The sequence below is a fragment of the Xyrauchen texanus genome, chromosome 31, assembly GCF_025860055.1.
Source record: "Xyrauchen texanus isolate HMW12.3.18 chromosome 31, RBS_HiC_50CHRs, whole genome shotgun sequence".
Classification (NCBI taxonomy): Eukaryota; Metazoa; Chordata; class Actinopteri; order Cypriniformes; family Catostomidae; genus Xyrauchen; species Xyrauchen texanus.
Genome location: NC_068306.1, coordinates 6,350,036 through 6,373,394, shown reverse-complemented (window position 1 = coordinate 6,373,394; position 23,359 = coordinate 6,350,036). Strand labels below are relative to the sequence as shown.

Here is a 23,359-nt window from a genome sequence, read left to right as displayed (position 1 = left end):
TAAAGACCGTTAAAGATTACCAAGTGAAAATTTGACTCGTGAAACTTTTTTTCCCTCTCTTGCAGGTGCTTACGGTGTCGTCCTGAAGTGCAGACACAAGGTAAGATTTGTGCAAAAATTGGTTCTTCTTGTACAGAAGTTTCTCCGGGAATTCGTTCAGTTTGTTTACATGCACCGTTAAATACGACGAGATGATGGGACAGTTCACCCAAATGATTTTCTCACCCTTATGATATCCCAGATGTGCATAACTTTCTTTCTTCACCAGAACACATTTGAAGAAAATTGGTAAAATATCTTCTAAACGTCATCGATGCGACTCCAGCGGTTAAATGAATGTCTTAAGCGACACGATCACTTTTGGTGCGAAAAAGATAAATATTTGAGTGCTTTTTTAACTCTAAATCATCGCTTCTGTTCAGCGGCGGTATGCACGGGAATGTATTTGTGTTGGCACGTGAGAACTGACGCATGTGCAACACAGCCGGAAGATCAGCTCTGTTTACAAGTGAGAAGGAGGAACACTGGACCTATGCTTTGTTTTGGTTTAGATCTGTAACACGAGAGACCGTGTGATCTCCACTCTCTCACGGAGAATACTGGAGGCGTTGGATTAAAAGTTAAAAAGTACTTAAATATTGATGTACCAGCTGAGCTGAGATATTTCCCTAATTTTCTTCAAATGTGTTCTGGTGAAGAAAGAAAGTCATACACACCTGCGATATCATGAGGGAGAATAAATAATGAGAGAATTTAAATTTTTGGGTGAACTGTCCCTTTAAAAACACTTTGCACATCATCCGTCTTTTGCCTCATGTGTGTGCACAATGCCAAGGCCGATTTTAGGTTTGATTATGACGTATACATGCTGGACGAAGCCGAGCTACAATCGTAGTATCTATGTCTGTTAGTCTGACTTTGCAGAAATCGGACTGGTTCATTTTCAAGCGGACTAAAGCATTTACATGAGATTTCGAAAAGGCGAATTATGAATGTAGACGTACTAATACACTACTTGCATCTTATCTGAAGCCAGCTTTGCTGGGCTTTACATTGTGGGAATGTTTTTAATGGAAAACTATGTACTAATTCTGAAATAAGTAGTATGTCGTACGAGTACGGTGCACTAGGGCTGGGTATTGATGCTGATTTACTGTTTCGATTCCAATTCCAAACTCTCGATTTTTGCTAAATTTGGGTACATTTCAATTATTATGTCCAGTTTGCTTGCATATAAATCAATTTGATGATTCTTGAAACAATTGCGATAACACAACACAAGTCTCTTTTGATGTTTTTGTCTCTAGATATGACTCACGTCCCTTAATGGGATTTTTTTTGCCCATTTTATCGTCCACTAAGTGAAAATGGTCTTTTTGCCAGATTTAGCATACCGCTGTTTGAAATGTTTACCATTGCATACTGTTTCACATAGTATTTGTTAAATAAAGTATGTAGTATGCTAAGTATACTGTGCCAAGTATACTGTGCCGTGTGCATATAGTAGTACATTTACATTTATGCGTTTGGCAGATGCTTTTACCCAAAGTGACTTACAGTGCACTTATTACAGGTACAATCCCCCCGGAGCAACCTGGAGTTAAGTGCCTTGCTCAAGGACACAATGGTGGTGGCTGTGGGGATCGAACCAACGACTAGCATGCTAGTTTCCATTGCAAACATAGCCAATGATCTCAGAAACGTAACAAGAGTAACCGGTTTGAGTTCAGTGCTGTTGATGTGACATATGGTGGTTTTATCTATTAATATCTCCTCCGGTCATGAGCAGTGCTGGTCTGTTAAGCCCAGCGGCCGTCACGCAGATGGTCTCACTGCGGCAGTCTCGGCCTCGTTCCGTTAAACACGACACAGTCTCTTTCTCTTCTCTTGCTGATGTGACCCGCTCAAACAGAGTTCACACCATCTGCTGCTCACACCTGCAGCCTTCTCCTGCTGGACAGCCACGCAGAACGCTGTTCACTCGACGGCTAACCAAGTTAGCTCAGGCTGTGATGCTCTCTGTTATGGCTGTGGGATCGTTGTTGGAAAAGTACACAGAGGAATGTTTGTTGATCAAATGATGGAGCTGAATGAAAGTGAAATTATCTTAAGGCCAGAGCCCAGCCTGTGGTTAGTGCATATGCTAACGGTACATTTTTAAGGCTGGAGACATATAATGGAAGAGCTTCTAGTTATGAAAGCTCCTTTTCGTTTGCATTCTGAAATATGTCAGAACTAGGGCTATCACTATCAATGTTTTATTGAATTAATTAAATGACATCCATCCATCCATCCATCCATCCATCCATCCATCCATCCATCCATCCATCCATCCATCCATCCATCCATCCATCCATCCATCCATCCATCCATCCATCCATCCATCCATCCATCCATCCATCCATCCATCCATCCATCCATCCATCCATCCATCCATCCATCCATCCATCCATCCATCCATCCATCCATCCATCCATCCATCCATCCATCCATCCATCCATCCATCCATCCATCCATCCATCCATCCATCCATCCATCCATCCATCCATCCATCCATCCATCCATCCATCCATCCATCCATCCATCCATCCATCCATCCATCCATCCATCCATCCATCCATCCATCCATCCATCCATCCATCCATCCATCCATCCATCCATCCATCCATCCATCCATCAATCCATCCATCCATCCATCCATCCATCCATCCATCCATCCATCCATCCATCCATCCATCCATCCATCCATCCGAGGGGGACCTACACAATATTAGGCAGGTGGTTTTAATGTTGTGGCTGATTGCTATATATATATATATATACTAGATGGGTGTCTCTTTGTGTGGGAGCAGTAACTCTTCTAATCTACACTTTTTCCAAAAAACTTGCTGTCATTTGTGGCCTTGCCCGTTTTTCTCAGATCATGTTTTGACATGCTTCTGAATGGATTTCAAGAACCTGCACGTCCAGTTTGAGCAGTTCACCATAATTAGTTCCCTCGCACAACATGACCCAAATGTCTTCTGTCAGAATTAAAAAGCTTCAGGCAAACCGAAGCCTCTTTAGGGCTCACAAATGCTCATGAAATAGTTTCAATTAATTTGTAAAACTAAATATGCATTCACACGCTGCCATGCCAACAACAACGAGTTCAAATAAACACGTTTGCGTGTTGCGAATGGATGTTTTAATTGAATGCAGTTTCATTATGGTGCGAGACTCTCAAATGCTCCCACGAGTCTGTTTGTGAGCGAGTCTGGTTTAAAATGTGTGTCAGGTCTGTATCTCACCTGAGGCCTTGAACAGTTCAATATGAGCAACAACACACAAACAGAGGCGCAGTGATTCACCTCTGTTGGTTTTGTGGTAAATATTTAAACGAAACACCAGGAGAAATCACAGAAATCACAGTTTGCTTAAATATTGAAGATCAGGTTTCCAAGAGCCATTTATTCTGCTGTGGTTTCCTGGATGAGAATGGAAACCTCAGTAGGTTTCTGCTGAACGTTTTCGAGGTTTTTCATTCGTAATGCTGGTGAAAGCTGGTTCATGATCTGTCATGGACAATTGAAAAACCATCTTGTTGGATTTCATAAACCACAAGCTTGTTAGTTCCAGTGTTTTGCTTGAAAAGTGTGCACGTGCAATGACATTTAGTTTGAATTCATACATTTTTGCTTTGCTTTAATATAGCAGGTGAACTAAATAGATGATGCTGGAATGGGAAGGATATGTAGGTTGTTCTGAAACACGGCCGACGACTCAACCCCTTTCACATGAGCTATTTATATGCACTCTATGATTTTCCCAGCTGCTTGTTCTGGGTGGACGCAGGTGCTCTGTGTGTGTGTTTAATGGTGTTCCCAGCACAACTTGTGCACTTTGTGATTCTGATGTCTCAGTATGACATGACTAATGAAAGGATAAGAGGATAGCAATGCTGTTCAGAGATCAGATGTGAAGGACGTGTCACAAAGAGATACTTTTGTTCTGGGATGTTCGAGTGACTTGAGATCAGGTTTGATTGACTGCTGACCATCTGCATTTCAAATGAAACCCTTCATAAGTGTTTTCCAAAAAAACATTCATTTGCACATTTTTCTATAGCTCCCCAACACCACATGCAGTATCTGGTTCATGCAGAAAGTGTGAAATGGGTCATCTGAACAGTCTGACAAATTACACCTCTTTAATGTCTCCATTTGTTCTCCTACACAACAAGAGAGCAGTTAGAGAAGTTTACTTATCCTGATTCTCAGATGTTTCTCATAAGAATAAAAAGACCCACGTAATCTTACATGTGTGCCCTCTGGGTTTCAGATGAGATCTTAACAATTTCTCAAACTGTGCTCAGAAGTCAAAACTCAAAAGTATGAACTTTCTTATCAGACTCCCTCAAGACCAAATGATCTGAGCTATGCTATCCACATTCATTTTATAGCTCTATACTCTTACAGTACGTCAACTATTGACTTATTTGTGACTTTTTAATACTCCTAAGTAGGGGTGGGCGACATTACCAAAATTCTGTATCACTGTATGAGTAATTTTATATCACGGTATATTGGGGCCTGGTTAGTTCAGCAAGTAAAGACGCTGACTACCACCCCAGGAGTCGCAAGTTAGAATTCAGGGCGTGACTCCAGTCAGGGTTCCTAAGCAACCAATTGGCCCGGTTGCTAGGGTGGGTAGAGTCATGTTGGGGTAACCTCCTCGTGGTCGCTATAATTTGGTTCTCGCTCTCGGTGGGGCGTGTGGCGAGTTGTGCGTGGATGCCGCGGAGAATAGCGTGAAGCCTCCACATGCGCTATGTCTCCGTGGTAACGCACTCAACAAGCCACGTGATAAGATGTGCGGATTGACGGTCTCAGACGTGGAGACAACTGCGATTCATGTTCCGAATTGAGGCGAGTCACTACACCACCACGAGGACTTAGAGCGCATTGGGAATTGGGCTTTCCAAATTGGGGAGAAAAGGGGAGGAATAAAATAAAAATATATCACGGTGTATATATCACTATATTATCTTCTGGAAGAGAAAAAAATCTAAATGTTTTATGTAATAACCATGTGATAGGGGTGGGTGATATAAGGAAAATACTTTTTAGCAATATTAATATATTGTTTGTTCGATAATTATACATCTTCATGTTTTCTCGTGTGTGTCTCTCTCTCAGTCTCACAGTCTGCCAGGTGGAGCATCACACACACAGATATTTACATACCGTGATATAGACGGAATACACAAATAGACGAGACGAGAAAATGGAAAGAGATAAGAACATATGAGAAATGACGGGAAGAGAAACTATGAGAAAGACGAAAGACGTGAAAAGTCTGGACTAAAAGAGATGAGAAGGGAAAAGATGAGAACAGATGAAAAAGACTAGAAAAGAATGCATTTGATTAGATAAAAAGATGAGAAAAGTCTACACAAGAAAAGAAGGCATGACAAGAAGAGATGAGAAAAGATGGGAAGAGATGAGGAGAGAAAAGACTAGAAAGATGAGACAAGAAGAGACAAGAAATTAAGAGATTAGATAAAGAGACAGGAAGAGAAGAGTAAAGACTAGACAGAAAGATATTAGGACTAGATGAGATGAGAAAAGACGAGATGAGAAAAGACGAGACGAGATGAGAAGAGACGAGACAAGGAGAAGAGACGAGACGAGAAAAGACGAGACGAGACGGGTAGAGAAAAGACGAGAAGAGACGAGACGAGTAGAGAAAAGACGAGACGAGAAAAAACAAGACGAGACGAGACGGGTAGAGAAAAGACGAGAAGAGATGAGACTGGTAGAGAAAAGACGAGACAAGACAAGACGAGACGAGACGAGAAAAGACAAGACGAGATGAGACGAGTAGAGAAAAGACGAGACGAGACGGGTAGAGAAAAGACGAGACGAGAAGAGACGAGTAGAGAAAAGACAAGACGAGACGAGTAGAGAAAAGACTAGACGAGAAGAGACGAGACGGGTAGAGTAAAGACGAGAAGAGACGAGACGGGTAGAGAAAAGACGAGACGAGAAGAGACGAAAAAAGACGAGATGAGAAGAGATGGAAAAAAATAAGAGAAAAGGCTAGACGAGATGAGACTTGAAGCAAAATGTCTAGAAAAGATGAGAAGAGTAGAGAAGACGACAGATAAGAACAAAAGGAGAAGAGAAGAGAAAAGAAAAGACTAGATCAGAAGAGAAGAGACAAAACTAGACAAGACAAGAAGAGCAGAAACCAGACTACAGAGTTTTGCATTTAATCGAGTGTAAATTAGGTCCTTTCAGTAGGACACTTCAAAGAATAGTGTGTGCGCTGTGTGTGTGCGTGCGTGTGTGTGTGTGTGTTATCGAGTGTGTTCGAGCCAAACCGTTGCTCCATTCTGTCAGAGAGTCCGTGCTGTGTTATATTATGATGTGGTGTGGTCACATCAGACTGTCTGACAACTAGATCTCTTCATTGCAAACTGAATCATCTTCATGATTTAGGAGATCCTTTAAAAATCAGAAGGGCATTTTGAAAACACTTCCATCATCATCCTAATTCCACTTGCTGCTTCATGGTCAAGGTGCAAAAGCGAATGGTCTGGTGTTAGCGTCAAGCTGTCAGAGAGATTAAAATAGCACGAGCGGTCTTGCTGAGTTCTCACCACCTTTTTGTATTGTTTACATTGTCTAGATCTCCGTGTGGAAGCAGAGTGTGCTATTAGTATGCATGACATTCAATTCCTGTTATATTCTAATTTCCTGCATGCCCTAAAGTCTTGGCGCTAGTCCTCCATGATGTCATTCAAGTGGACTATTTTTTTAGCACTTTTGTGTGTTTTTAATCAGGACAGAGTGACTGTTTGACATGCAACATTAATATTAGCCTGCGGTGGTTGGATGGATGGTTTGTTTATCGCAAGCGAGCGCAGACCCTCGAGGGTGTTGCGATATCTTTCTGCACGCTCCGATAAACCAGTTTAGCTCTAACACCCCAGTCCATGTTCTTATCATGCAGATACACAGTCAACACAAATTTGTCACCAACAGCAGAGAATTGGGTCTTACAAAGCTCAGTGTTTTGTAGTGGCAGCCAATATTTAGTGTCTTGATTTAAACTGTGGTAAACGTATGTTCAGAAGACTCTAGGCCGATTCACACAACATTTGCCACAACAATTTAAAATGAAATGTTGAACACTCTTTTGAAGTTGGTCTCATTCATAACCACAGGCACGAATTTCTGCGTAAATTGTTCATAAATCCATTCGTGCGGTAATTTAGGTGCTCATCAATCCCAATGCAATTCTTCACATTGGCCTCATTTATGACGATGAACAAAGAAATTCTGTTTAAATTGTTATGAAAACTATTCATTTGGTAATTCATGTGAGAATGGTTTATTGATTTACACAGAAATTTGTTCTGCTCGTGAATCCTGATGCACCCCTTCACATTTGGCCTCATTCATGACAAAGAGCATAACAATGCCTGTAGAAAAAAATTCAGAAAACCGTTCATGCGAAAATCTACGCGAAAATGGTTTTAAAGGAATAGTCCATCTTCAACCGCTTATTTGAAGTCGGGTCGCGGGGGCAGCAGCTCCAGCTGCTGTCCCCACGGACCCCGAGGCATTCCCAGGCAAGTGTGGAGATGTAATCTCTCCACCTAGTCCTGGGTCTTCCCCGAGACCTCCTCCCAGCTGGATGTGCCTGAAACACCTGCCTAGTGAGGCGGCCAGGCGGCATCCTTACCAGATGCCCAAACCACCTCAACTGGCTCCTTTCTACTCCGAGCTCCTCACGGATGACTGATCTCCTCACCCTATCTCTAAGGGAGAAGCCCGCCACCCTTCTGAGGAAGCCCATTTCGGCCGCTTGTACTCGCGACCTAGTTCTTTCGGTCATGACCCAACCTTCATGACCATATGTGAGGGTAGGAACGGAAATTAACCAGTAGATCGAGAGCTTTGCCTTCCGGCTCAACTCTCTTTTCGTGACAATGTTGCGATAGAGCGTGTGCAATACTGCCCCCGCTGCCCCGATTCTCCGGCCAACCTCCCGCTCCATTGTCCCCTCACTCGTGAACAAGACCCAAGGTACTTGAACTCCTTCACTTGAGGCAATACCTCTGTAACGTAGTTCAAGGGAAAGGAGGAGGCGATAATTAACAACTTAAACAAAAGACAAACACATATGATGGACATGTCCGTAAACAATCTCTCTCTCTCCCGCACGACCCTCTGCAGTCGACCTTTATCCCTCTCGGAGGCTTGATTAGCCTAATACGGGACCGGGTGTGTAGATCATGACCTGGCCCAGCCCTCCGCCCTGCCACAACCTCCTTCTCTACCCGGAGTACGCACTCCATTGGTTTCCTACGGAGAACCATGGCTTCAGATTTAGAGGTGTTAATCCTCATCCCAGCCGCTTCACACTCGACTGCCAAGCGATCCAGTGAGAGCTGAAGGTCACAGACCGATGATGACATGAAGACCACATCAACTGCAAAAAGCTGCTTTAAAGGAAGTTCACCCAAAAATGAAGATTCTCTCATTATTCACTTACCCTGATGCAGAACACAAATGAAGATTTTTAGAAGAAGAAAGAGCTCTGTCGGGTCCTTATAATGCAATTAAACTGAGACTGTTCCAGTTGAGACTCCAGTCGATCAATGAATGTCTTCTGAAGCAAATCAATCTATTTGACAATATAAAAAATGCCTGTCAGCAGTTGACACCTCACGTGACGTGAGTCGGCAAGTTCGCGCGAGAATTCGGAAGTGTTGCTTATTTACAACAGAAGAACGAATGCCACGTGAGAGTTCGGCCATTTTAAATGACATCAGAGCCCTGGATGGAAGCGGCGATTTAAAGTTAAAAACGTTTTAATTATTCATGGAAAATCATTCATGGTAATTTAAGGTGGAAAGGATTTGCAGGAAAACAACCAATAAGACATACGCTTTTAGGGTCATATATCTGGTGCCGCCATTTCTGATAGACTGATACAAATTTGTGACGCACTTTCCGTGAATATTGCAATATTGCTTTTGTTCATCATCGATTCGCATCTCTTTACTCTTTACAACATGTGAATGGATGAAATGCATAATTGACCACTTAGTATCTTTCAGTGTACATCACACTGTCCTCTTCATTTAATCAACTGCTCGCTTAAAAATACGTCACTAATGTGCAGTTTTCTTGCTTTGAAAAGTGTTTTATTTTTGTCATGTTTTGCATGTGTGCTCTGTATGTCTACCTCATTTCAGCTTCCTGTTTTCTGTCTGTCACTTCAGTTTTCACAGACTCCTGCTGAGCTGAGCAATGGATGGAAAATTCCTCCCTGTAGTCTTTAATAATCCTGTAGTCTTCGATGCACTTCATGAAATCCTCATTTATTCTATTATGACAGACTCTTGTACGCTGATAAGACTTTGTGTATTTGCAGACTAATTACTGAATGCAAAATAAAGCACAAATGGATGATCAATATTCTCCCCACACTCCCTTTACCATGTATCAAAGAAGGCATTTAAGGGCCATTTTCATTTCTGCCATCAGAGAATATGTAGAGTATTAATCATAAAACACAAATTGTTGATATTGCAGCATTCCTGGCATGTCACCAGATGTTTTCAAAAGTAGTTTTGGCAGAGTTATAGTGTTGTTGTTAAACTCATATCTGTAATATACTGTATCCTTTCATGAGTCACAGGTAACATTATGCCTCCTACACACTACACGACCTTCAAAGACGTCGGATCGTGGTACCGTTCATATCGCACAACTGTCTGTCTTGTCATGGAAGTCGTAGCGTTTTCTAACTATTCATATATTTTATTGGTTGCAATATGAAAAGTATCTCCTACTGAAAAATCGACCTATTTGCTGACCTGACTGTCCAAGAGAATTGGTAATTTCTCTCCAACTCTTCTTTCTCCACCCGGTTGTGGGACAGTTCAGATGAAACATTGAATAGGCACTGGTGCTCCTGCCAATGTCCCACTAATATTTCCTCCATTTCTTCGGTCCAGTGAGACTTTTTTGATACTGCAGCCATGCTTGTTGATGTTCTGTTGCAGGTACATCAGGACTCCACCCACTGAAACGTCCCGTGCCCCGTTTCTTACTCTCTCATTGGCTGTAGGTCAACGCTGCAGTTGTATTCAGTCAAAACACATTTCACATTGCACGATTTGGAATCGCAGACAGGTCCACATATTTAACAAAAGGGTCGGCACTTCTCTCAAATCACGTCTTTTGATAGTTCATACATTGCGATTGTCGCTCACAATAGCGATCTCCGATTTGCCTACGATTTCAGGCTTTTGTCGGCGACTCAGTGGTACGAAAACAGCTTATCTCTTTTAACAAATTATTTTTAGCTTGACATCTGTCGTCTAGTGTTAGTGCATGTTTACACAGGAACCAACTGGATGTGTTTGTTGTAAACAGCCCCTATATGTTGAAGAGATTTTTGAATCTGTAAAAGGACAGCTCCTGACCACTTTCATAAAGTAAAGTAGTTTCCAGATTGTTTTTCCAACACTTCAACATTTGGTCCCATGTCATCTTCACCTAAAAATATGGCGTTTGTGGTACATTTATTGCAAAATCATTATGCTTGAAAGCAAACCAGTTCTAGTCTGAGATGAGGCAGGGTTCAGAAGTCACTGACAAACAATCGCTCACTCTGTGTGCTAGAAGCACATGTATGACAGGTGAAATATCATATTTGGACTGGTGTAAATACCGGTGACCTGTTTCAGATCACCTGCAGGGAGCTTCAGATGGCAATCAGACAGCTGCTGACTTGTTTGGGTCTTAATGATGGACAGGAAATAGATCTGTAGTGATCTTTGGGACCTTTAGAGCCGAATGAGTCCCATAAATATCTCCAATTCAACAAAAGCTTGTATTTAAAGGACTCAAAATCTACAGAGATATTTGTGTTGTGTCAGGTTTATTAAACTGTCGTCATCAGCGGTTATAGCACCTGCAACTCACTTTTTGTTTACTACAAACAAACCCAAAGCCTGCACGTACATGCAAACACACTTCTGCTTTTTCATGACGTCTCTTCAGTGGTGTAAGCTGTATTTGTAAGCGTGAACTCACTCACTCACACTCTCTCTCTCTCTCTCTCTCTCTCTCTCTCTCTCTCTCTCTCTCTGTGTTTGTCTCTGATAGTGTAAGTAGAGCACTGAAGGATACAAAGAGTATGAAGAGAGAGTAAAATAGGCCAGAGAGAGAGATAGGACAGAAAGTGTTATGAGCGGTTCAGACTGAAGGTGATCACTGGATGTACGCGAGCAGCACGACATGGCGTGTCAAAAGCAATCAAACCTATTATAATTAATGATGATGTCTACACTGGAATCATCCATTGCAGAGCATCCATCGAGCCGACTGTAAACGGGTGTCCCATTCCCATTCCAGAGGGTGTTTGTGGACACCATATTGGCCAAATTTCAAAACCTTAGCTGTAATAACAGCTTCCACTCTTTTGGGAAGGCTTTGCACTATACTGTATATAGTTACATGGCTGCAGGGATTTGCTCTCATTCAGACACAAGGCAATCAGTGAGGTCAGGAACTGATGTTGGTCAATGGGGCCTGACTTACAGTTGCTGTTCCAGTTGAGATGGTAGTGCCCAGGAACCTGAATGACTCCGAATGACTTTAGAATGGTGAGGGGGTCAATGTTGGGGTGTTCTTCTGAAAGTCCACTATCATCTCCACTGTTTTGAGAGTGATCAGCTCCAGGATGTTTTGACTGCACCAATGAGCCAGCTGTTCAACCACCTTTCTGTATGAAGACTCCTCTTGGATGAGGCCGATGACAGTAGTGTCATTTGCAAACTTCAGGAGCCTGACTTGTAGTTCCAGCTCTGCTTCATTGGTCCTCTCTTTACAGTCTTTACTACAGGTTTAGCTGATTTAAGTTTCTGCCTGAAGGTTGGAAGAAGATGAACCAGACAGTGATCAGAGAGTCCTAAAGCTGCACATGGGACAGCGCGATATGCATCCTTTATTGCTGTTTAGCAATGATCAGTGCATTTCTGTATTTTGGCAGTTCACGTGTGAGGTTGGCCTTGTTAAAATCGACAAGAATAATAATAAGTGAGTGGATATTGTTGTTCCGTGATCTGATCAGCCTGCTGTTGCAGTGCTGTGGAGGAATATAAACCCACACCAGAATAAACGAGGGAAACTCCTGCGGCGAGTAGAAAGGCTTACAGTTGATAAAGAGCGCTTACAAATTAGCACATCTTCTTTAACATTGTTACATATGTACACCAACTTTCACCGATGTAAAAGCATTTTCCACCACCTCTTGTTTTCCCCATCAACTCCAGAATGCGATTCGTTCTGAACAGCTGAAAGCTGTAACGTGCGGTCCGGAATGGCTTTACTCAGCTAGGTTTCAGTGAAGCACAAGGCAGCAGAGTTTGAAAAGTCCTTGTTTGTATGGGTGAGGAGATGTAGTTCATCTGTTTTGTTAGGGAGAGAGCGAAGATTCACTAGATGAATACTCAATTAACCAGCGTAACCAGCTCGCTTAACTCGCCTGCGTCTCATAGTGCGCTTGAACAACAAAGCTGCGCCTCTGACTTAAATGTCTAGCAAAATGTCCAAATAGTCCAAAACCTGGAAAAGATTGCCTGGTATGTGCTGCTGAATGTTCAGCAGTTTGTCCCTGGTAAAACTGATTGAAGAATCGGAGAGCTCCACACCCCTAGGCTGCCATCCGTGTTACTACGTCATTGCATCCAGTGTAGACGGCCTCAAGCCATTGCGTTGCATTGCGGACGCACCCGGTGAAGATAGGATCTTAGGGTTAGGGGTTAGGATAAGGGTTGGGGTAGGTTTTAGGGTTAAAACTTGTACTACAGATGCAATTAAATTAAGGTACTTTAAATTTAAGTTCAATGCAACAACACGTATTATGTACATAATACATTGTATCAAATGCATATTAGTATGGTAAACGGTCTGCACTTGTATAGCGCCTTTTTAACCTTTACGGTATTCAAAGCGCTTTACACTGTGACTCATTCACCCATTCACACACATTCATACACCGTTTGCCTGCCATTTGGAGCAACTTGGGGTTCAGTGTCTTGCCCAAGGACACTTCGGCATGCGGAGTCGTGTGGTTCGGGATTTGAACCACCAAGCCTGCGATTAGTGGCCGACCCACTCTACCAACTGAGCCACAGCCGTCCCAATACATTCATTCAGTGAATTCATTCAGTAAAATGTACTTCTTTTCCATCTTGCCTGCGCTCGACTACAGTATCTCTTTACGTGTAGTTCATTTGACACTTAATGACTAGACCTGTGTGTGTGTTTTCTTCTATTTCAGGAGACAAATGAAATCGTGGCCATTAAGAAGTTCAAGGACAGTGAGGGTAAGACTCATCCTCTCTATTTGGACTCCAGACGCGGGTGTTTGAAAGGCTTGTGTTATGTAGGAAAACTGCATTCACAATATCTGAAGAGACTGAGTCCTTCGTCTGACCTGATTTACCAGCCACGTGAAGTCAGTGTCCAGAAATGGATGCTTAATGTTGTCTTTATTTTAGAATGAAACAGAATATTATAGTTTTGTGTTCAGTTTGTCTTTCCAATTTAGTTTTTTCTTTCCAATTTATTTAGTTCACTCTTTGACGTTAGTTTGTGTTTTCAGTTTGTGTAGTTGGTTTTTATTTTAGTTTTAGTATTTTATGGCAGCCAAAGCTAACTGCATTAACTGATATAATTTAAATGTGTTTAATTTTGTAAAATTTTTCAGAGTAGTCATGTGTTACTTTTAACTCGTGGCATTTACAGTACATGCTTAACTAGTTGCACTGGTTTGACATTTTATTATATACTGTGTTAAAAAAACTAAAACAATTTATGTCATGTTTATGTTTGTTTTATGTTATGTTTAATGGCCAGTGGTAATAACACTGGGATGAAGTTCCATTATTGTGTTAGTAAAAGTAACAAATTGCATTGTATAGTTTCTTTTTAGGAAAGTAATGTGCTTGATACATTTATGTCGCTTTTACTTACCATCAGATGCCATTGTTCTCTTTTCTCTCAAAGTGGTATGTTAACATTTCGCCAACATACTGTAGATATCATGCTACGAATGTAACGCAGTATTCATTCACATGTGTAGCATACACCCCGTAGGTCTTCATTACTGCGTTATAGGGAAGGGAGATGTTTTCATTTGTATTTTTCTCTCAATAAATAATGTCACTTGAAAGGTAACATGCATTGTAAGTGTTATGGTGTAAGTAAACCTGTTATTGTACACGTTACTTCCTAAACATTATCTAAATTTACAAAACGTGTTACGTGTATGTTATCCGCAACAATACCCAGTTCTGATGAGACCACAACATTCTTTAAAAATAAAATTACCCGACGCTGACTGCCACCCCTGGAGTCACGAGGTCGAATCCAAGGTGTGCTGAGTGACTCCAGTCAGGTCTCCCAAGCAACCAAATTGGCCTGGCTGCTAGGGAGGGTAGAGTTACATGGGGTAACCTCCTTGTGGTCACGATTAGTGGTTCTTGTTCTCAGTGGGGCGTGTGGTGAGTTGTGTGTGGATTGTGGAGAGTAGCATGAGCCTCCACATGCTGCGAGTCTCCGCGGTGTCATGCACAACGAGTCACATGATAAGATGTGCGGATTGATGGTCTCAGAAGTGGAGGCAACTGAGACTTGTCCTCCGCCACCCGGATTGAGGTGAGCAACCGCACCACGATGAGGACCTACTAAGTAGTGGGAATTGGGCGTTCCAAATTGGGAGAAAAGGGGATAGGTTTTTATTTTAAATAACCCTGAGATTAGGTGCCCTCACATTCTGCGGTTTATTTATTTATTTGACCTATCTTTCTCAGTGTTTTTCTTTCTTTTGATTCAGAAAATGAGGAGGTGAAGGAAACAACCATGCGGGAGCTGAAAATGCTCCGTATGCTCAAGCAGGAGAACATCGTAGAGCTGAAGGAGGCGTTTCGGAGGCGGGGGAAACTCTACCTCGTTTTTGAGTATGTTGAGAAGGTCAGAGAGAGAGAGACACACACATAGATTTCAGCCACATTTACCTCTGAATAGATTTGTTTAGATGATTGAATGTGTGTATGTGTAGAACATGTTGGAGCTGCTGGAGGACATGCCCAATGGTGCCCCATCTGACAAGGTTCGGAACTACATCTATCAGCTGATCAAAGCCATTCACTGGTGCCATAAGAATGATATTGTCCACCGAGGTGAGAGATCACATGTATGCATAACACCAACACTCAATACTCAAGTAATAAAAGTCACTGTATTGCAATGCTCAAATGTCACTAAATGGCACAACCATTTTTAACTGTTCTAATAATATGACAAGTTTCTTGGTACCAAATTTGCACATTAGAATAATTTCTTAAGGATTAAGGGGCGGTCACACTAGGCTTTGAGCAACATGCACTAGGATGTGATTTATATTTACATTACATATATTACATTACATATATTACATTACATATTAGCCGAAACTGTTTTTTTTTTATTGCCCACCAACTGACAGAAATATGAGCCCAAAGAAGAGCACTGTGGCTGCAAGTTGCTGCAAGTTGCTGCAAGTCATTTATTTTTCATTGTTAAAATAGCCAAATTTGTCGGATATGTCTCCCCTTTTTCGTATGGTAACTAGACTTCGATTTCCCCCAAGCTAAACCACGTCCCTGTGTATGACGCATTGCTGACAGTATCTACGGGATTTTTCGTATTTTTTATCGTCCGCTGTGCAAAAACTGTTATTCCGATTAGTTAGAAAAGATATAGTGAGTCAGAACAGTCTGAAGGTCCGTGCTGAGTTTGGTGAATGCAACTCTTGGAGGACTTAAAATTTTGGTCTCGGATTGGGGATTTGGGAAAAACCCCAAACAAAGTCTGTAGAATAAAGTTTGTTGGCTGTGTCAAGCCAACGTAGCGGCTGTTTCTCAATGTACGTTCTTTTGTGTCCTTCCATTCTCGTGGACTCGATCAACGTCATCATTCCCAGCTGTAGTTCAGTGTACTCAAAGAGTGCAAATACCGGCAATGCATAAAAGTAATCGGACGTGTCCTTGATCAGGCCAAATCAAGGATATATCGAATGGTGACTTGTGGGCCAGAACCCATTTGAAGTCCCCGGCGACATAGCAGCACTATGGTGGCAGACGTAGGGGATTTATCATTAAGTTTTCCCTCAAGAGTTTCCCGCTGTAAGATGGCGACACCTTGTGAGACACCTTGTGAGAGCTGTCAGACTCATCAAAATTTTTCGTTTGTTATTTTGGGCATCATAATTAAGTAGTAAACAAATGGAGGAAGCGGTTGTCAACAGGCTTTTTTTATTGCAATGTGTCTCTAGTCCTGCAAAACGTCACTGGTGTGCAATGTCGTCTGTAGTTCTCTAACTGGCTACAAATGTGCTTGGACGGTCAATTGCACAACAGAAAGATTGCAGCATGTCTCAAAGCTCATATAGGTGCATTTTATGTCCTTATGTCCTTTCAAGTTCATTCTTCCGAGGTAAATTGGCAAGTCTGTTCTCTGCGTTCTTAGCGATGAGAAACACCCGATAATAATGTTCAACAATGCCAATGTTTTTTCCCGTATTTCTTATTCATTTATTGCATCCTTGGTAAATGGAAGCACCAATTTCTTTCAAGATCAAAAATGTCTCAGTGATTCTGAACATTTGAACGGTAGTGGTGACAGACAAAGAGAACAAAATGCTACTACGACCAAAAATCTCTAATTGTGATTATTTTGAATGTAGTTTGAAAGAATAATCAATTTAGAATAGAATCGTATAGAATAGAAAAGAACAGAATAGTCTCAGAGGAGTTATACGTATACTGTACAATACTTTTCCAATTCTCCATCTCATTCTCTCTTTCTCTCTCTAGATATCAAGCCAGAAAATCTCCTCATTAGTTCTGAAGACGTGCTCAAACTCTGTGACTTTGGTAAGCATGAGGCACCAATCATTTTGCAACCCTCGGCTCTGAGACAACAGCAGGTTTTCTGTCTCGCACTCCAGACTCGATTGTCAGCCTGTTTGTTGTCCATTTTAGACATATGCTGAAAACACACATACACACACATACACTCTCTATCTCTCTCTCTCTCCTTGAAAAAAGAAGAAGAAAAACAGATAGGAACATGTTTATTTCTCCTAGAAAGCAATGAGATCAATGAAGAGCAAACTGAGACTTTTGCTGAAGTGTCCTGCCTCTCAAATATTTTCAAATCCTTTTCTGCATATCGCGGCACCATTTTGTGGTCCAATTTGCATAACACTGCGGCTCAGTATAGCTTATCGCGGCCCATTCGGCCTGCTCTGTTCTCCCGATGGCCAGTCCACCCCTGATCAGCCCCAAGGTGTGTCGGCCTACCGGGACAATTCCTGGTATGCCAGATTACTAGTCCAGCCCTGCCTCCCATCCACAAGTGATGCTTGATTCAACTTGCCTCGTCTACTACCTGCGCAGATCTCAACAGCGCAACTGGTTTGTAGGTTGCCAGGTTGAGGTCACAAAAGGGTTGAAATGTGTCGATTGTGTGCGTAGGATGCATTTCATACAAGATCTGGCAACTGGACAACCTTGGAATAATATAGGTTAATAATAACGAGGTTTGGGCCAAACAAATTACGGGAGTTTCCCGTTAGAAATAACAAAACGGGAGATGAGTGTGAAATACGGGAGACTCCCGGGATAAAACGGGAGTGTTGACAGGTATGGAGCGCATGCATGTTCCCCATTGTTTCATTGAATATCTCGGCCTCTGAATGGACTAGAAGGTCTACCGCTGGAAAGTTGAGATCCTCAGATTTGTGTTAATATATAACATTTCATCACCAATATTTTAACATATTTTGAAGATGATTTGTTTTTTCTGCTGGATATCTGAGATATAACATTGAATTAGTTTAGTAGAAGTAGTCAGTAGAAGTAGTCAGTAGAAGCAGTGAATGGAGCAGACGTGAGATGTTGTCACAATTCTCTTTGTGATTCTTATAATCATTTGAGCTGTGGTTGTAGGGCGACAAAATAAATTGTACAGTCAGATTCCTGAGAACGAGAGCTTTCATCTGATATATGAATTGTCTGTTCAAGTGCTATGTCTACATCACCTCTAGGTGGCGCTCATTTGCACCGCTAAGTTTAAGACTTTATTTTTTATTTTATGTAACATAAATGCAAAAGTAATGGTAGTCTGTAAAAAGTTCAGATTCTAAGCTTTCAAATGGTACCACCTAATGCAAACCCAGTAGACTCAATTTACTCTAGTAAACATCATCTTAAAATGTTAATTAAGCGAGATTAATCTGGCCAGATCGCTCCTGTTTGGTCAGCTGTTTTTGATATTGTGTGGTTTCTCTTCTAGGATTTGCTCGGGATCTCTCTGAGAGCACTGATGCAAACTACACTGAGTATGTTGCGACCAGATGGTACCGTTCACCAGAACTGCTGCTGGGGTGAGTGCGTATCTATACATATGAGAGAGAGAGATTGTAACATTTCTATAGTTTTGATGCCCAATCCTGTATTCTAGTAGTTTAAGATCTTGGCTGGTAATTGAAAGGATGTAGGTTCAAATCCAACAATGGTTCTGTAGATTAATTATCTGTCTCTCTGTTGCTCTCTCAGGGCTCCGTACAGCAAGGCGGTGGACATGTGGTCAGTCGGGTGTATTCTGGGCGAGTTGAGTGACGGTCAGCCTTTATTTCCGGGTGAAAGCGAGATCGACCAACTCTTCACCATCCAGAAGGTTTTAGGACCCCTGCCACCCGAACAGATTAAACTCTTCTACAATAACCCGCGATTTCACGGGCTAAGGGTCAGTCCGTCTGTCTATCTCTCTCTCTCTTAATATCTGTCTTGCCATTCAAACCAACACTTGAAAAATACTTATGAATATTCAGAGTCACATATGGATCCATCTGAACTGTTTTCTGAAATCACTATTTGGCGGGACTATTTGGGCTGTTTGTTAGAGACGTTATAGCACGGACCAGTCAGATCAAGAATGTTTTTTTTATATGTTTCTCCTGATTTTGTGTGCGTGTGTAGTTTCCCTCAGTAAGTCATCCCCAGACTCTGGAGAGAAGATATCTTGGAATCATCAGCCCTGTCTTGCTTGACCTCATGAAGGTATGAGACACAAGTGTTTTTGTTCAGTTGTACAGTTGTGCCAAAAGTTTTGCCATTATGCTAGGGTCTACTGGATGTTCTTTTAGCACATTGCTATGGGGTTTTACTAAGGTGTCCTGGATGGTTTTTAGCACATTGCAATTATATGGGTGTTCTGGGTGATTTTTAGCAGGTTGCTATGCGGTTACTAAGGTGTTCTGGGTGGTTTTTAGCATGTTGCTGTTTTTAGCTATGCTGTAACTAGGGTGTTGTGTGAATTTTATCACATTGCTATGCAGTTATTGTAGAAGGGAAGGAGGTATTGCCCCAATTGAAGGAGTTCAAGTACCTTGTTCACGAGTGAGGGGGACAATGGAGCGGGAGGTTGGCCGGAGAATCGGGGCAGCGGGGGCGGTATTGCATTCGCTCTATAGCACCGTTGTCACGAAAAGAGAGCTGAGCCGGAAGGCAAAGCTCTCGATCTACCAGTCAATTTTTGTGCCTACCCTCACCTATGGTCATGAAGGCTGGGTCATGACCGAAAGAACTAGGTCACAAGTACAAGCGGCCGAAATGGGCTTCCTCAGAAGGGTGGTGGGCTTCTCCCTTAGAGATAGGGTGAGTAGCTCGGACTAGAGCCGCTGCTCCTTTGCGTCGAAAGGAGTTAGTTGAGGTGGTTTGGGGATCTGGTAAGGTTGCCCCCTGGGCGCCTCCCTAGGGAGGTGTTTCAGGCATGTCCAGCTGGGAGGAGGCTTCCTCGCTCACTTTCCTGCAAGCAATGTCTTTTTTCCGGCCGGTCTCTGTACGTGTATGACATTGTGTCATTCAATTCGGGGTACCCACACACCGCTACAACTATTTTTCCATCCATTTTTCCATATTTCTTCTGCAACTACGTCAGTGACATCTGGACAATCTCAATGCTGATAGGCTTTAACGACAACGCGTCATGCAGATTTTATTTAATTTATTTTTGCATGGGATATATAATCTAGTAATGTGGAAAGACAGACAGACAGACAGACAGAGAGATAGACATTGTTTTCAGTTTTCTTGCTATTAACCTTGATATAAAGCTGTTTGAACTATTAAATAATCAATGCAATTCTGTTTTGTTTATTTGTTTGTTCCAACACACAAATCCACATGATTGTGACCTTTCCGTTCATTTATTTTCTTTCTTTCTCTGTTGTTTGCCTGTGATGCTGATTTGTCATTATAATGGTTGTCTGAAGAATGCTGTGCGGCAGATGGTGTTTAATTCATCTAATTCACTGTCACTCTCTCAATTCTTTCTGCAACTGTCAGCTGACTCGGTAACTGTAAAAGTTTAAATGTCGACTGTGATGCCCTTGAAAACAAAAACAGTTTAAAACAGCCTTAGTTGGTTACCTGGTTTTAGCTGGCTTAAATGATGGTTTAAAATAAGATGCAAAGTGGTCCAGACTTTATGCTAATAGTCAAAAGTCTTGCTAGCTACACAAGACTATACACAGCCTTCAAAATCCACTTTATCTGTACCCTTTTGAGATATTTGTGTTTTTAATGCTCTGTTTGGCAGTCAAAAGAAGCAGAGAAAGCAAGATCGAGTTTAATATAGTCTTTTGTTAGTGGTTAACACAGCTAGTCTGTGCTTATGCTAATGAGCGTGACTCATAGTTGTTTCAGCTCTTCATTATGTGAAGGTGATATATCATCACCACCATAATTGTGTGCTAATTATATTTGCACCACAATGATTTCCTTATTTCTGCAGTCAAATTAGCCACAAGTTCGCTGTTGCAAAGAATTCTGACAGAACTTCCGTACGGGTTGTTGGTTTTGGAATATTTATAAATGATTGTTCAGGATAAATCTCACAAAACCTGTCAAAAACATCTAAATAACCCCGAAATTAATAATGGCTTTGGTTTGCATTTTCAGAACCTGTTGTTGTTAAATCCAAATGAACGCTTCCTGACGGAGCAGAGTCTGAATCACCACGCCTTCCAGACCCAGCGCCTGACAGAGCGATCTGGCCCTCTCACACCTACACCCGTCCGCTCCTCCAAGAGAAAACCTCTTATTGACAACAGCACCCCCAGCAGGTAATTTATTGTGTTGAGTCATTGGGAAAGAGCTCTGCTATGCTGCCTCATTTTTTGTAACAGTATGTGGAACAGTTCACAATGCGCAACGGTTCTCGAATTGATCCTTTGTGTTTATTTAGGGGCCATGGGGTAAAGATTACAGGTCATCATCGCTCCAATAGTCGTGACTGTTCCAGTCTGCCTCGCCACGGTCACGAAGACCTGCATCCACCCAGCACTGAGGCATTTTTTAATGGGTCAGTACTGAACGGCAACAGCCTGAGTCCAGTTATGCATCCCAAATCCTTTCAACCACTTAACCGCTCTGCATCATGCGGTAAAGACCTGGCAAGTCTGCAACATGCCAAGGAGGCCAAATCTAAATTTACCGACTTTGACTTTGGCAAGCCAACAGACGGCCCCGGGGCAAAATACCTGAAATCAAACACACCTCGTTCCCAAAACCGCCACTCCTTTGTGGAGGGCAAGACTAGTACGTTGATAGGCGACAAAGAGAAACACAGTCGTCATGGTTATGGCGACTCTGCAACATCGTCTTCAGGTGGAAAGGGGTCATCATCATATCTGAGTTTGTCAAAGAGTCATGGTGTGCTTAGTGACGCGAAATCCGTGAGCAACCTCAGCGACATGCGCCTGCACCCAGACGAACCTGGTGGATCTCCGCGATACTTCCCCGGAAGTTGCCTGGACCTCAACATAAACTTGCAGACGCCAGGCAGTCCATCCCTACAACATAGCGACCGATCGGGACTCAGTCCCGCCTTGGGACGTCGAGGCAAAATGGAGCGTGAAGGAAGTATGGTGGAGTCATCCGTCCGCCGTTCCTCGTCACGACAAAAGAGCCAACAACAAAATGACAGTAATGCGGCTGATGCGCTTGACCCTGGTCTCTCTCTCTCATCGCCCCATGAGTTCCCCTATGGCGTGGGCTATACCAGCCCATTCTCCTCCCAGCAGCGGACACACAGACATTCTATGTATGTGAAGCGGGAACGAGGGAGACCCCACGGGGTTGAGGGGGGTGGTTTAACGGTGGCACAGGGGATGCCCACCAGGGCCAGCAGTCTGCAGCTCCTGACTCCTCAGTTGCAGCATCGTACCCTGCCGAAACACTCCGGCAGCTCTGCTTCACGTGACGCAGGATTAGACAACATCAGGGTCAGTCCAATCTCCTTTCTAGAGTTTTATGTTTGTCTCTCTGTGTGTTTTTGCTTGCTCAAAGCATTTCAGCATGCTTCCTGGTGCATGTGAGTGGTATGACATGTGTAGAGTGTGTCCCGTGGTTGGTCTGGATGAATTCTGGATATGTGGATTGTAAATGTTCTGACTCTTCCAAACCATAGTAAGCTGCCTTTCCAGCATATGTTTGTTTTGAATGCTGGTCTTCACCATGAGGTACTGGTGTCCCCAACAAGCTTTAAAGCTTGTTCAAACAAGACATCCTTTGTCAACCAGCTAAGTTTTGCCAGCGATACCAGCACCTAGGCAGTATCAACCAGCATAAACCAACCTAGACTGTTATGGAATCTATGCTGTTCGAAGCTGTTCTTTTAAGGCCAAAGTATACTCTACGCAAGTATGTGATTGCAAACTCTTTCAGGTACATCAGACTGCACTGACCCTTCCCTAAGCTCCGCCCTCTTTGGCTACCATTGCTCGCTCTTACAAGCTTTGCAGAACTTCCCATAGGCATGAATGAGATTGCCATGAATGTGCGTCCTCTTAGGGTACCTCGTGTCACTGTTAAATTTGTTAATATTTTGGATTATATTTATATAAAATTCAGTTTGAAATAACTCAAACACACATTACTCCCGTAGTCTCTCGTTGGAAAAAAGCAAACGCTTCTCAGAGAAATCCCACATGACAACAGTCACTCACATGTACGGGACACATAGTGCTCCCCATGTCAAGCGAAAAAATTAATTTGCCTAAGTTTCACCACTGGTTCCATTAGAGAGCCATTAGCATGTTGCTAAGCTAACCAAGTGATACTCTTTTAGGAACAACCATACAGAGAACATCTGAATACTGGTATGTTCTGTTCATTTTTTGTGACTAGATTAGAATATCGAGTTTTTAGCTTAGCAACATGCTAATGCAGACTCTACTG

General features: G+C 42.4%; 1 protein-coding gene across 5 annotated transcripts in view; it reads left to right on the top strand.

Moving 5' to 3' along the window:
- Positions 1-23,359, top strand: part of LOC127625165 (cyclin-dependent kinase-like 5) — a 54,106-nt gene that overhangs the window by 19,353 nt on the left and 11,394 nt on the right. For all 5 annotated transcript variants that reach the window (XM_052100261.1, XM_052100262.1, XM_052100259.1 and 2 more), the window contains exons 3-12: positions 66-100; positions 13,351-13,396; positions 14,908-15,044; positions 15,133-15,253; positions 16,928-16,987; positions 18,411-18,501; positions 18,674-18,863; positions 19,097-19,177; positions 21,080-21,243; positions 21,366-22,404. In XM_052100261.1, coding sequence (XP_051956221.1) covers positions 66-100; positions 13,351-13,396; positions 14,908-15,044; positions 15,133-15,253; positions 16,928-16,987; positions 18,411-18,501; positions 18,674-18,863; positions 19,097-19,177; positions 21,080-21,243; positions 21,366-22,404 — 1,964 coding nt within the window. The remainder of the gene's footprint in view (positions 1-65; positions 101-13,350; positions 13,397-14,907; positions 15,045-15,132; positions 15,254-16,927; positions 16,988-18,410; positions 18,502-18,673; positions 18,864-19,096; positions 19,178-21,079; positions 21,244-21,365; positions 22,405-23,359) is intronic.